The sequence below is a fragment of the Centroberyx affinis genome, unplaced genomic scaffold (genome assembly GCF_046629955.1).
Source record: "Centroberyx affinis isolate AG114_WGS23_722 - 3 ecotype Tasmania unplaced genomic scaffold, CSIRO-AGI_Caff_v1 ptg000402l_1, whole genome shotgun sequence".
In the NCBI taxonomy this organism is placed as follows: Eukaryota; Metazoa; Chordata; class Actinopteri; order Beryciformes; family Berycidae; genus Centroberyx; species Centroberyx affinis.
Genome location: NW_027279070.1, coordinates 163,347 through 177,763, shown reverse-complemented (window position 1 = coordinate 177,763; position 14,417 = coordinate 163,347). Strand labels below are relative to the sequence as shown.

The following is a 14,417-nucleotide window of genomic DNA, read 5'->3' as shown; positions in this document are numbered from 1 at the left end:
AAATCAGTAGAACATCGCACAAATATAGTGTGTGTGTGTGTGTGTGTGTGTGTGTTGACTCAGAAACAATTGACACCAGCAGCATGACTCAAATGAAATCCCTAACTGCACTGAGACTGTTTCAACACTGCTGTCCTCACAGGACCAACACAACTGATGTACTGACAGGATGACTGAGGGGAATAAAGATGAATGTGGATTTACAGTTTCATCACCAACCTGCTGCTAACAAGCTGAGTCTCCATCATGGAGGAGCAGTTAGTTAATAAAGTAAGATTAGGATTTGTTTCCAAATGTAGGTTACTGTGACACAGTAAACTGTCTTGTCTTTAGCCCTAGTCTCTACTCCAAAACATGAAGAGTTGTAGCTTGAGAAGAGTCAGCTCAGTTAACCTGAACAAACTGTTAGCTAGCTAACTAGCCAGCAAGTATGTTGCTGACTGATGTTAAAGGATACGGCTGGTGTTTTAAATACATTTCTTATCATCAACAAATCCTATGAAAATAACTAAATCAACAATGCGTTTGCTCTACTCCCGTTACTTTCTGACTTCCCACGTTCCATTTTTAGCCGTCAACCCAGAAGTCATTGGCTCCAATTGTACGAAAAAAAACCTTTAAATTCAGCTCACAAAGACATAATTTACATTTTAAAAATCTCTGACCGTTACCATTTAAAGTCAGACTGTTGTAGTTATTACCAAATCAAATTGAAATGGGAACAAATTCTTCATTACGCTGGGGACTATTTTCTGTGCTACGGAACTACTTTCCTGAGATGGAAAACGTGTTTACAGCCGGCTTATTAAGTTGTTGAGGAAAAAGTGGTCCGGCCCGGTGCATGGTGATGATGAAATATGCTGCAGAGCAGCAGCATGGCTCTGTGACGGGTTTTTAATCGTTTTTTAATACAATGGAGTTCTATGGCTGCTGGGACATGGCTGCATTGGGACCCGGCTACATGGACCAGACTTGTTAGCAAAACGAAATCATTGCTGATTTTGTTATTTTCATAGGATTTGTTGACGCTAAGAAATGCATAAAAAAAACACCAGCCTGATCCTTTAATGTGAACATGCTAACGCTAGCTGCTACTAGCTACGTTAGCTAGTGTGCTAATCAGATGTGTTAACAACAAGACAGTGATGGTTAGCTGACCAGATGCTATGGTTAGCTAGCTAACAAGCTGACATTATCTAAACACTAAATCAATCAGATGGATCAGTGATGAAATGATCAGTTCAGTCAGAAACAGACAGAAATTAACCTTCAATTCTGTTGAGACAGAAACAGTTATCACCTGAAAGAGAGAAAAAGATTTGATGTGAAATGTGTTTTGGTTTGGCTTGGAGAGCTGGAACAGTTAACCAGCAGCTATCACATGAGGCCGAGGCAGCTCAAAACCACACACACACACACACACAAATATCAGTGTTCAGCTGCTCTCTCCTGACTGAGACTGGCAACTTTAGGCTACACACAACTTTAATATACACATACACATTTGAATTGAAACTCCAACACAACATGATCTAAAAAAAAAAAGTCATGGAATGAGCAAAAACTCTGAAACTCTGCTGTGGACTCTGGAGTTATTAATCTATTTTATGTAAAGCACTTTGAGTTGAATTCTATCAGGACAACATGGGCACATGTTGATGACATTTATTATATTCACTGACTGTCCTAGAAATAAGAATAATGGATATATAATGTTTATATAATGAATCCTTAAAATGAAAAGTATTCCCCTTACAGACATGGATGGCTTGTGTTCATGACATCATCATCTTCATCATTATAAGCATCATCATCATCACCACCATGATAAGCCCATATCAAAATCAAAATCACCATCATCATCATCATCATCATCATCATCATCGTCATCATCATCTTCTTCTTCATCATCATCATCATCATCATCATCATCTCTAAGACATCATCTGTGTTGCTCCACTGTTACAGAGACCTTCACTGGTAAAATCTTCAGAGAGAGTTTATTCCCAGTGTTAATGAGTGGAAACAGCCTGTCAGTGAAAGTGTGTGTGAAGGTGTGTATGTGTGTGTTAGTATCAGGATCAGAGAATGACAGCTTTCCTCTGTTCCAGTCCAGATGCAGTCTGATCCTCTGGAGCTTCTTCTTCACTGGGAGAACAGTTTCTGGATGTAATGTGGAGACTGCTGCGTATTTACCATCATAGAACAATATTCCCCATAATCCAGACTGTATGTCTCCCTTCCTCTGGACAGACTCTGCTGCTACACCCAGTCCCCAGTCTGTATTGTCCCCAACCTCAACATCCCAGCTGTGAGTTCCTGAGTTAAAGCCCTCAGATCCCAGGACAGTGCAGGAGTCAAACCTCTCTGGGTTTTCAGGAAGCTTCTGTGTCTCTCCACATCTCACACTGGTCAGATCTTCAGACAGGATGAGTCCTGGATGGGCAGTGTTTGGGTCCAGAATCACAGGAGTGTAGGAGACCATCTCCTTCATTTTGTCCCAGACTGTGAAGCTCAGGTTGCCCAGGTGTTTGGCCTCGTCTATCAGAGCTCCTGAGACCAGCTGTGGATCCTCCAGCAGGGGGCGCTGGACTCTTTCCACTGTAGCCTTGTAGTTCTGCAGGAACGAGACGTCTTCAGCTCTCAGCTCCTTCTCTATGGCTCTGACTGTGTCTGAAAGAGCTGCTATCTCTCTGCTCAGACCCTCAATCTTCTCCTTCATCTTCTGACTCTTCTGCTCCTCTTCCTCCCTCAGTGCAGCGATCCTGGCCTCCTCTTCCTCTTGTAGAAACTGGTGAAGCCTCTTAAACTCCTCCTTAATCTGCCTCTCTGTGCGTCGGGCCTGGACCTTAATGTGTTCTGCTGTTTGATCACAGTTTCCTTTAACTTCATTAAAGAGTTTCAGTTTCTCCTTTAAGGGCTTCAGTGATTTCTGAAGTTCCTCCTTGTGATCCTGTGCAGCTTCATCGATGGGTCTGATTCTGTGGTTGGTGTGTGTTTTTGAGTGCAGACAGACAAGACACACTGGCTGCTGATGGTCCAGACAGAAGAGCTTGAGCTTCTCAGAGTGCAGACTGCAGAGAAGCTCAGGTCCTGCTGAAGCTCTCTGATCTCTCTCCAGTAAGAAGGCCTCACACAGGTTCTTTAACACCAAGTTACAAAGTGGATCACTGTGTAAAGATATTTCCTTACAAAGTGGACACTCATGTATTTGTTTCTCTGTCCACCAGCTCTGTAGACAGGCTTTACAGAAGCTGTGGCTACATGACAGGACGACAGGATCTTTAAAGATGTCATGGCAGACAGAACAGGAGAGATCCTCCTCTGATCTGGAAGACATTTTCTCTCTGAGTGAAGCTAAAAATAAACCAGACAGACCACTCAAACAGGAAATCAATCAGTCAGTTGTGGCACCACTCCCTCCTCTAGAATGTTCCCTGAAAGACTTTGAGTTGTATTTCTTCTAAAACTCCCGTTCAGTGTGAGGAGTCAGCAGGTTGAAGTGGCAGTTTTCCAGTATTCCCAGTATTCCAGTATTCCCTCCTGTAGCTGTCTTCCCTCAGTGGAAGTCGTGGGTTTGGTCTGAAGGTGAATCTTATCGTCTGTCTCTCGGCATGTGTGTCTCTTATCAGTGAGGAGTGGAACAATAATAACCTCTGTTTTCCTGGTTTGTCTCAGTCAGGTAAGGGGCGGAGCTTTGTCAGACCAGTTGTCCTACATGCTCAGCTGTTTACTGTAATAGAGCAGAGCTGAGTTTCATTCCACAGTGTTTCTCTCTCATTGCTCACTGGGTATTGTAGTCTGATTGAGGCTCCAGACAACTCGAGTTTGATTTGGATTTGAAGAGTTTGAATCCAAAATGAGATTTCCAAGAGATTTGTAGATGATGTGAGAGATGAGATATATTGAATGATGAACAAAAGGTAATGATTCCGCCGGCCATGCCTTTGTCCACTTTCAATACCCTCAATTTTAATTGGACACTACATTGTTGCGTATGGGGGAAATTAGACTGTAAGTGGGTATGTGTGTTTTTTTCCTCCCAAATCGCCATTTTTTCATGGAAACTCGCCAAATTTTGCTCAAAGGACCTAAACGAGACACTTTTGGCAGGGACAGGGTCCAAAGCGGTCTGGGTGGGTTACTTTATTTTTACTTGTCCTATCGAGCTGATATTCGGGGGGTGGCATGGTGGACCCAAGGACAATCACTGGTGTAAATTTCCGGGCAGTCGGGCCCCCCCGGAGGGCTACCCGATAATCGGTGGACCTCAATAAAAGCGTGCTTCATTTTTATTGGTCATAAAAGTTTCCCCTACTTTTTGCCCACTGAAAGGTATTGGAAGTGGACAGTTTGTCAACTTGCCAATACTTTTGCATTAAAGTGCATTAAAGTGTCCACTTGCAATGTAAATGTATTGCCATTGGACACCTCAGAGTATGGCAAATGGACAGGGTCATATCTCAGCAATGGGTCGGAGTTGGAGGGTGACATTTTAACATTAAGACCCTCTCATCCTGAGGAATCAATGCTGCAAAAACCAAACAATAAATAACAAGCTGAATTTTCAAATTGTTTCTCCAGTTTTTAAAGTGATCCACAATGAATTTCACCCCAAAACTGACTCAGTTGATCTATGCAAACACCTCTATGACTGAATGTTGCTTCCGTGTCATTTTGACACTCCTGGAGGAAAGTAGCCTTAGGAAGGAGTTAGAAGCCTGGGACTTAGCACACCAAGAGTACCCCATGGAGGGATGAACATACTGCAGTTTCAGCCTCCTACCCCAAGACATTTTGGAGATATGGCCCTGTCCATTTGCCATACCCTGGCCAATGTTAAAGTATTGCCATTGGGCACTAACATTTGCAATGTTAAAGTATTGCCATTGAACACTAGTAATGGACACCTCTGCGGATCGGGGCCCAAAGCACGTAAAGAGCTCATATTTACTGTACAGGCTCCTTGATCCATCTAGTTTACACTCCTAAAATATGGGGGTTCTAGGTGCTGTAGAATAAAAGCCCTCCATTTTTCTCCATCTAACCACAGTGTCAGTGTCTTAGAGCATGAGAGGATCTGTGTGGAGAAGTTGGTCATTGTGGGGCAACTTTTTGGCTGGACCACAACAGCGGGGCCAGCCCTACAAACGCGAATGTCTGTCACTCACTGACTGACTGAGTGACTGAGTGACTGAGTGACTGACTAAGTGACTGAGTGACTGAGTGATCAAGTTACACCATTGGTCGGCCGTGGCATGTGGCACATCATAGGATCACAGAGCCAGAAATTTCAGTTTCGCTCTCTCCGCCGTTTCTCCCACACAGTAAGCAGGCTGACCAATATCATGCATGTAAGCTGAAGCTAAAGTAGAATCTATACAATTATATCATATCACCGTTTATGTCGATGCATATGCGCGAGCTCAGTCCACCTGAAGCCCCTCTGTTCTGAGAGAGACACAAACAAGCATGGAGGTTTCATCACGCTGAGGGCTTATTGCCGACCTTCCCGAAGTTTCCCGGGGCCACGGTTCCAGCCGCTGCCGCTAGCTGGCCGCCGATTTGTTCCCGATGATCCAGCCAAGATCTCGGCCGGGGTCCCGATGACGATGCGCCCCCGGTGTCCGGCGAACAGCGTTTTCGGCACCGACGGGTAACAGAGCGCCTGGCGCTTGGATCGGCAGGATCAATGCGGGCCGTGGGCGCGGTGGAGACGACAGCGGTGGAGAGAGAGACGGGACACGCTGGAACAATCAGTATGGATGTATGGACTATTATTCTGTATTAGCAGTCTACAGCGGAGTTAGTTACACCATTGGTCGGCCGTGGCACACTCATACACGGTCCAGCCATATACTAGGTTTTGACCTAGTCTTGTTTTCTACTGCACCGTGGGGGCTGAGGTCAACATATGTTGATCCGCAGGCCCCCTAGAGCAATCTAAGCTTGAATTCATATCTCTGGGATGTTTGTAGGCTGTGCGGGAAAGTGTCCATTTGCCATTAAGAATGAATGTTTTTTTTTAGTAAGGGTAACTTACTAAAGTGTGTAGAGTGTGGAAGTTGTTTTCCACACTTTGATGTAGGATATTCAACCCCAGGCTCCCACCTCCTTCACAGGGCTACTTTCTTCGAGGAGTGTCAGAATGATGTGCAACCAATGTACACTTATATAGATGTCTGCATACATCAACTGATTCAATTTTGGGCATGAAATTCAATGGGGATCATTTTAAAATCCCTTGATTGATTGAAAGGTAAAAAAAAAAAAGTTAATCTGTCCACTTGCCATACATTTACATTGGAGCCAGGGTATGGCAAATGGTCAGGGCTGTATCTCCAAAGTGCCTGGAGGTAGGAGGCTGAAACTACAGTATGTTCATTCCTCCACAGGGTACTCTTAGTGTGCCAAGGTGTAGCCTTCTAGACCAAGGTACTTTGGAGATACGGCCCTGTCCATTTGCAATGTAAAAGTGTTGCCATTGGACACCCCAAATGTATGGCAAATGGACAGTCCATTTGTACCCCATGGAGGGATGAACATACTGCAGTTTCAGCCTCCTGCCCCCAGGTACTTTGGAGATATGGCCCTGTCCATTTGCCATACCCTGGGATGTCCAATGGCAATACTTTTACATTGCAAATTGACAGGGCCAATGTTAAAGTATTGCCATTGGGCACTAGTAATGGACACCTCTGCGGATCGGGCCCGAAGCATGTAGAGAGCTCAAATTTACTATACAGGCTCCTTGATGCATCTACTTTACGCTCCTAAAATTTGGGGGTTCTAGGTGCTGTAGAAAAAAAGCCCTCTATTTTTCTCCATCTAACCACATCGAACGGGGTCAGAGTGTTAGAGCATGAGAGGATCTGTGTGGAGAAGATGGTCATTGTGGGGCAACCTTTTTTCTACTGCATCGTGGGGCTGAGGTCAACATATGTTTATTCAGAGGGCCCCTAGAGCAATCTAAGCTTGCATTCATATCTCTGGGATGTTTGTAGGTGCGGGAAAGTGTCCATTTTCCATTAAGAATGAATGGGGTTTGTAGTAAGTGTAACTCCATTCAAAAGTATTGGAAGTGGAGAGCTCATATCTTGGACAATAAATCTCCAAATGCTCTGAAATTGACACTGGAAGTTGTTTTCCACACTCTGATGTAAGATATTCAACCCCAGGCTCCCATCTCCTTCCCAGGGCTACTTTGTTTCAGGAGTGTCAGAATGACGTACAACCAATGTACACTTATACAGGTGTCTGCATAAATCAAATGATTTAATTTTGGGCAAGAAATTCAGTGGGGATCACTTTAAAAATCCTTAATTGATTGACAGGTCAACAAAGGTTAATCTGTCCACTTGCCATACTTTTACATTGGAGCCCAGGGTATGGCAAATTGACAGAGCCATATCTCCAAAGTGCCTGGGGGTAGGAGGCTGAAACTACAGTATGTTCATCCTTCCATGGGGTACTCTTAGTGTGCCAAGTGTCTCCTACCCCCAGGCACTTTGGAGATATGGCCCTGTCCATTTGCCGTACCCTGGCTCCAATGTAAAAGTATTGCAAGTGGACACCTCAGGGTATGGCAAATGGATAGGACCATTTCTCCAAAATGCCGGGGGACAGGAGGCTGAAACTGAACTATATTCATCCCTGGAAGAGGTACTCCCAGTGTACCAAGTTGTAGCCTCCTAGCCCAAGTTATTTTGGAGATATGGCCCTGTCCATTTGCCATACAATGGGGTGTCCAATGGCAATACTTTTACATTGAAAATGAACAGGGCTGTAACTCCAAAGTGCCTGGGGGTAGGAGGCTGAAACGGCAGTATGTTCATCCCTCCTTGGGGTACTCTTAGCGTGCCAAGTCCCAGGCTTCTAACTCCTTCCGAAGGCTACTTCCTTCCAGGAGTCTCAAAATGACACACAACCAACGTACACTGATAGAGATCTTTGCATAGATCAACTGATGCAATTTTGAGGTTGAAATTCATTTTGCATCATATTAAACCCTTAATTGACTGAGAGGTCAATGAAAGTTCAAGCAGATCGTAGAGAGCTCTCTCCCTCCACACTCCCTGTAAGTTTGTTTAAACATTAAAGGAGAAACGACTTGAAAATTCAGCTTGTTATTTATTGTTTGGTTTTTGCAGCATTGATTCCTCAGGATGAGAGGGTCTTTTTTTTTTAAAGATTTCTTTTTGGCATTTTATGCTTTATTGGATAGATATAGTGAGAGAGAGACAGGAAGGTATGGGAGAGAGATCAAGGGGAGGACATGCAGCAAAGGACCGCGGGCCGGATTGGAACCCGGGTCGCTGCAGGAAGGACTGAGCCTTATGGTACATGCTCTACTCGGTGAGCCAAGGATGAGAGGGTCTTAATGTTAAAATGTCACCCTCAAACTCCGACCCATTGCTGAGATATGACCCTGTCCATTTGCCATACTCTGACGTGTCCAATGGCAATACATTTACATTGCCTTTGGCCTAATGTTAGGGTATTGCCATTTGACACTGTCCATTTGCCATACCCTGTGGTGTCCAATGGCAATACCTTTACATTGCAAGTGGACACTTTAATGCAAAGTATTAGCAAGTGGACAAACTGTCCACTTCCAATACCTTTCAGTGGGCAAAAAGTAAGGGAAACTTTTACAACCAATAAAAATTAAGCACGCTTTTATGGAGGTCCACCGATTATCGGGCAGCCCTCTGGGGGGGCCCGACTTCGAGCTTGGCGAATTTGGTGATGACTGGGCGACAGGAATATTTTGACCCCTCTGATTGGCTGGAAATTTACACCAGCGATTATCTTAAGGTCCACCATGCCGCTAAGGTTGGGCATCGAGAACCAGTCCCAAATTAGAACCGGTTCCAAAATTCCGATTCCAAAGGAATCATTAAGACATTTTAATTTCAATTCTGCTTATTGGTTCCTAGACAAGATTTCACTCGCGCTAGTTTCAGTTTCCGTGGGGCGGCATGCACCTTTGGTTTGTAGTCCACCAGTAAAACCAATGAAGAAGAAGAAGAAGTTTCCTGTTTCTTAGTTATGCAGTTTAGTCTAGTTATGCTAAAAGCGTTAGCGATCTAAAAGTCTGCTAGCCATGATGCTAATTTTCATTATGTTCAACTCCATTGAGTTATGCTTAAAGAGTTAGCGATCTAAAAGTCCGCTAGCTGCAATAGAGTTTTTACTAAAGGTATTAGCTCTCTGAACTAATCCAGCACTGGATGGCGAGCCCAGCCCACAAGATACAGAACCTGTTGCCTGCAGTAAGAAGACTGTGAACTAAGGAACACGTATTCCACACCTACTTCAAGTGCGGTAGGATTGAACTGTACACACACACATACAGCTCCAGAGACAGACAACATACATACCTTTCTTCATACCGGCCATACCGGAGTCGGAGTGAGAACTGTGACTCTTACAGACTTAAGACTTTGAAAAATACCCGGGTCTTTGTTTTTTTTTAATGTGCGCACAAGTTAGAAGTTTCTGAATATGACTTGTGTAAAGTCATATTTAAAAAAAAAAAAAAAAATTCTGTGAAATAAGCATGTGACCTGTTTTGACCCAGCCCCTCAAAGAATTGTAATCAAGAATCGTTAAGAACCGGAATCGATAAGCAGAATCGGAATCGGAATCAGAATCAGAATCAGAATCGTTAAAATCCAAACGATACCCAACCCTACATGCCGCCCCCCGAATATCAGCTCGATGGACGAGTCAAAAAAAAGTAAGCCACCCGGACCGCTTTGGACCCCGTCCCCGCCAAAAGTGTCTCGTTTAGGTCCTTTGGGCCAAATTTGGCGAGTTTCTGTGAAAAAATGGCTATTTGGTCAAATTAAAGTCCAATTAACATTGAGGGTTTTGCAAGGGGACACTTTCATGTAAAGTATTGGAAGTGGACGGCTGTCCAATGGCAATGCCCTGACATCAAGCGGAAAGCATTGGCAGTGGACACACAATGCAACGTATTGCAAATGGACAGGCGGTCCGATTGACAAATCCAACGCCACGCTTTAAACTCGCTTGCTCCACACTATGGACGAGCTGCGTACTCACTCACACTACTACGTGTGCAGCGGACGGAATAAGGGAATGAAAGGACGTCGGCTTCAAACGTCCGTATCGCGGAAAAATGCCGTACATGGCGGTGCCCTCGGGCAATTTTTAGGGCCCCCGGGGGGCCCGCAAGGGAAACCGTAGTCTGTCCTACATGAAAATGAATGGGACCCTATGGCAAGTGAACAAAACTTCCCTTTGGGGGGGGTGAAGTGCTCAAATGAAAAAAGGGGTATAAGGGCGGGACTCGACTCCAATAGAATCGATTCTTGATTCCATCACATCGACTCTGAGAATCATTCTATTAATAAACAGAATTGGAGTCGACTCCTGTTGCAATCTCGACTCCAAACTCTGGAATTGAAGAAACTGTTTAATTTAAACAATTATAATTATATTATATATAAGTAATTAATTCTGATTTAGGCCTACCTATACTAATCTGTGTTCGATTGCCTTGGTCTGATCCATTTCACAAGTGGGGAGTAGGGGAGGGAGAAATTGAAGGCTCATTGGTTGAATGCCAACCGGCGTAAAATTTTGGTGTTGATTTTAATTTGGAATCAGAATTGATTTAGAATCAATTCCATCAATTCTATTACAAGGAGTCGCAGTTGGAATCGACTCCAAAAAATGTGGGATCAACACAGAGGAAGCAACAAATAACAAGCTTTATTTTAATTACGGGAGAAATAGTGGAAGGGGATATAAAGTCTCTTTAAAGAGGAACTAAACCCCAAACCCAAATCTGTGGAAAGCCTGACATCTAATAGTAAAAAGCATGCTACCGAAATCTGTCATTGGCTGATCCTCGGTGCCAGGTGACGTCACCTTCTTTCCACTTTGTTTTCGAACATTACCAGGCCACAACATTGCTAGGAGTGTTTTAAGAGTTCAGAGTTGAGTAGATTCACTACTTTGTTACGAGCTATCAAACATGGATAAGAGTAGAGGTGCACTGATACAAGTACCGAGTAATTTGTTAAGTAGATCGGCCGATCCAAGTGCCACTCAATTCATTCATGCTGCCTATTAACCCAATATAAAACAATTACAGGAACAAGTGCTTAATTTTATCAAAATATTTACTGAAATTTGTGTAACAAACCTCAATCAATTAAAAGAAATTCTCTCTTCTCTTCTCCAGTCTTAACACTGCCACACAACTCAACTTGGCATAGCTGGCAGTTTGCTTCACTGAGATCAAACAATCGTCACCCTGCAGACATTTCTGACATTTTTACTCCCACTCGAACAGTATTTTATTACAAAGTGCAGTTTGTTTGTGGGAGTATTGGTGAAATCAGCTTCATTTGCCGCTCCAAGTCTGACTACTTGGGAACTGGATCAGCACCGAGTCCAGTTCCACTGCAAACAGGGAACCCTATTGTAATTGCTGGAATTCCTATTAATTATAATTGTTATCATTTTCCTGTATTTTGTCCAATAACTTGTCCATACATTGATAACTTTCTGTCCATTTTGGCATATAGATAGTTTGGGTCAACTGCCACAGGGAAATAAAAAATGTCACTGATTGGCCCATAGGGGGCGCTGTAATAAGATCCCAAAGCCTGAGGCTCAGCCCCACCGTCCCCTTAGGCGTAGAGATGTGAAATTGGTAAACTTATGTATTTATTATTATTATTTTTATTGTTATTAATGAGAAATAGGCCAAACTAGATGGCTTCGCTGAAAGCATGCTGTGTCTGTTTCATTCATAAAATTCATAAAACATCATAAAATTATACTGGTGATTGTAAAAAGCAGTTGTTTGATGTGCCATCTTGTTTTGTATGACAAGCTGTTCATCTATGGGAGTTCATTCTTTCTTTGTTTTTCCATTTCTCTGGTCAATTTTAGAAATGAGAAATGAGAAACATTTTCCTCCCACGGATGTAAGGAGAACTTGTTCATCCAGCAGAGCTCTCTGTGATCTCTGCCTCTTACCTTTCATCACCAGATTCTTACAAGTCTTCCCAAGTCAACAAACACGTGAGACGGTCTAAGGTCCGGTCTGAACTCTGGACCCAAACGTCAGCTGTTCCTGTTCAGCTGCTAGCTCTCGCTCTAAAACTGACAAAAACAACATTCTCAGTCCTGTGAGCGACAATCATCCAGCAGACACTGTGAGGAATACCATTCATCACAGAGATCTCACACACACACACACACACACACACACACACCAGTCTGTTATTCTTCATGTGGATGAGGTCATGGTGAACATTCATGTTTGTTGAACTCCAAAGATTATCAAGAAACTGCAGCAAAGTGGCTGAATGACATGAGAGACATCTAATTTCTTTTGGATGACTGTTCATATCTATTCTGGGATGTAACTCATATCCCATAATGAACTGACAGTGAACAGTCTCATCTCTTTTTGTTCCAACTTCTTTCGGTTCCAGTGCAGTCAGAGACACTTGCGTCAAAGGAGTTTAGACCATTTATTGCAAATGGTTATACAGTTGTGTTTGGCGGAAAGGCTCTGCTCTTGAGGATGCTCCACAATGAATTCAAGCAGCGTGCATGAGATTCTGTAGGGGACACATCTCACTTGACTTAATTTCACAAAAATCCATGAATTATTATATACATAAACAACAAATTTGTTACTGAACTACACTACCCAGCAGGCTTTTAGCTAGCTGGAATGTTCCATCTCCTGTAGAGGGAACAAGCTCTAGTAGCTAGCTAGCTAGCTGCAGCTTCACAGCTCCAGAGACAAAATGTGTTCAGATCCTCATGAGGCTGAACTCAGACTTTAGTCCCAAACTGCATCTGAACAGGTGAAAACCTGCTGAGACAGTCTGCTGCTGCTGGAGGATCAGCTGCTTCATTCAACATGATGTCACACAAATACGTGAAATGAACACAAACTCTGAAACGCAGATTCACGTGCTGTGGACACGTGTTATGGGAAAATAACGTTTCTCCACAAATTGAATTATGTTCCAAAGGTTGGCTAATGGTTAAGTTTAGGCAAGTAAAACAACTTGGCTAAGGTTCAGGTTAAGGTTACGTTTAGATGACTAAAACAACTTGGTTAAGGTTAGGGTTATGGTTAGACGACTAAAACAACTTGGTTAAGTTTAGGGAAAGGCTTTGGTCATGCATGGTTAAATAAGCCAACACCTGGAGTAAAGACTGAAAAGCTCTTGAGAGAATCAACTTCTCTCAGTGGCTCAGTGGGCTGTTTGGATGTTTGGTATCACTGGTACCATGAGGTTTTGGGTTCAAACCCCACTACTTAAGTCTCAAATACATTTTGAAAGCCACTATCCACAGTTAAGAGTGAAAAGCTCACAAAGAACCAGTGGCACTGGTTTAGTGGACTGTTTGGCAGACGTGAGGTTTTGAGGCGTGAGGTCAAACCCCATTTCTTAGGTCCCAACAATGTCTAGAAAGCCTCCATCCACAGCAAAGAGTAAAACACTCTCAGAGAATCAGTTCAAAGCCCGTCTCAGTGGCTCAGTGGGCTGTTTGGTGGCTGTGACACCATGAAGTTTTGGGTTTAAACCCCATTTCTACAATGCCAACTGTTTACAAAGCCACCATTTAAAGTAGAGAATACCTTCTCATAAACCTCCTGCAGTTAGCTCTTCATCTGCAACGAATTTTGAACATTGTAGCCGTCGCCCTGAAAACGCATATTTGGTAGGTAGCGCAAGATAAACATCGGAAATGTAAACACAGCCATATTTTGTTGTCTGTTACTGTCTGTTGTCTGTGTCCTTTGCGAGTGAAACCAAACGGGACAGCTTTACAAACGGGACAGGGTTCTTTGTGCCCACAGTTTCTGAACAGATTTTCAAAAGGACCCAGTCAGAAAATGCCCCGACATGATCTCACACAATTTTATAAAATGAGCACGAACTCTGAAACACAGATTTATGTGCTGCCACACCAATTATGTGAAGATTACATTCCTCCACCACAAACTGGATTCTGTGACAAAAACATGAATTGGACGCATTTGACATCAAATGACGGTTGAGTTCATATACTAAAACAACTTGGTGAAAGTCAGTGAAAGGCTTTGGTCGGTTAAATAAGAAAAACTTTAGCTACAATTTTAAACTTGACCCACAGTAGAAATCCTTTTTGTAGAAGCTGAGACTTTAAGGTAAAGTTTAAAGTAAAGTTTAAGGTAAAAGCTTCCACCCATCCACCATCCTGACCACTACACCTTTACTGTCCACTGCACTATTTCAGTGTCAGACTGCTTCTGGTTTGTAGTTTGGAGCCTTCTTCACGAAGGCCTTTCATGGTGGGAACACACACTCCTCTCACTTCTCATGCACTGAGCAACATTTGGTGAATATTTCACAAACTTTCAGGAG

The 14,417-nt window shown here is 43.3% G+C and overlaps 1 protein-coding gene across 1 annotated transcript; it reads right to left on the bottom strand.

The window, feature by feature from the left end:
* Positions 1-1,620: 1,620 nt before the first annotated feature.
* LOC139641829 (E3 ubiquitin-protein ligase TRIM39-like) lies at positions 1,621-4,668 on the bottom strand. Its single transcript, XM_071516447.1, has 2 exons — positions 4,645-4,668; positions 1,621-3,343 (listed from the first exon to the last, which is right to left on the bottom strand). The coding sequence occupies exon 2, from the start codon at positions 3,338-3,340 to the stop codon at positions 1,943-1,945; it is 1,398 nt and encodes a 465-aa protein (XP_071372548.1). The 5' UTR covers positions 3,341-3,343; positions 4,645-4,668; the 3' UTR covers positions 1,621-1,942.
* Between the last annotated feature and the right edge of the window lie 9,749 nt (positions 4,669-14,417).

Excerpts from the sequence above, each read along its gene's own strand:
- LOC139641829 (XM_071516447.1), bottom strand. The coding sequence starts at position 3,340 with ATGTCTTCCAGATCAGAGGAGGATCTCTCCTGTTCTGTCTGCCATGAC.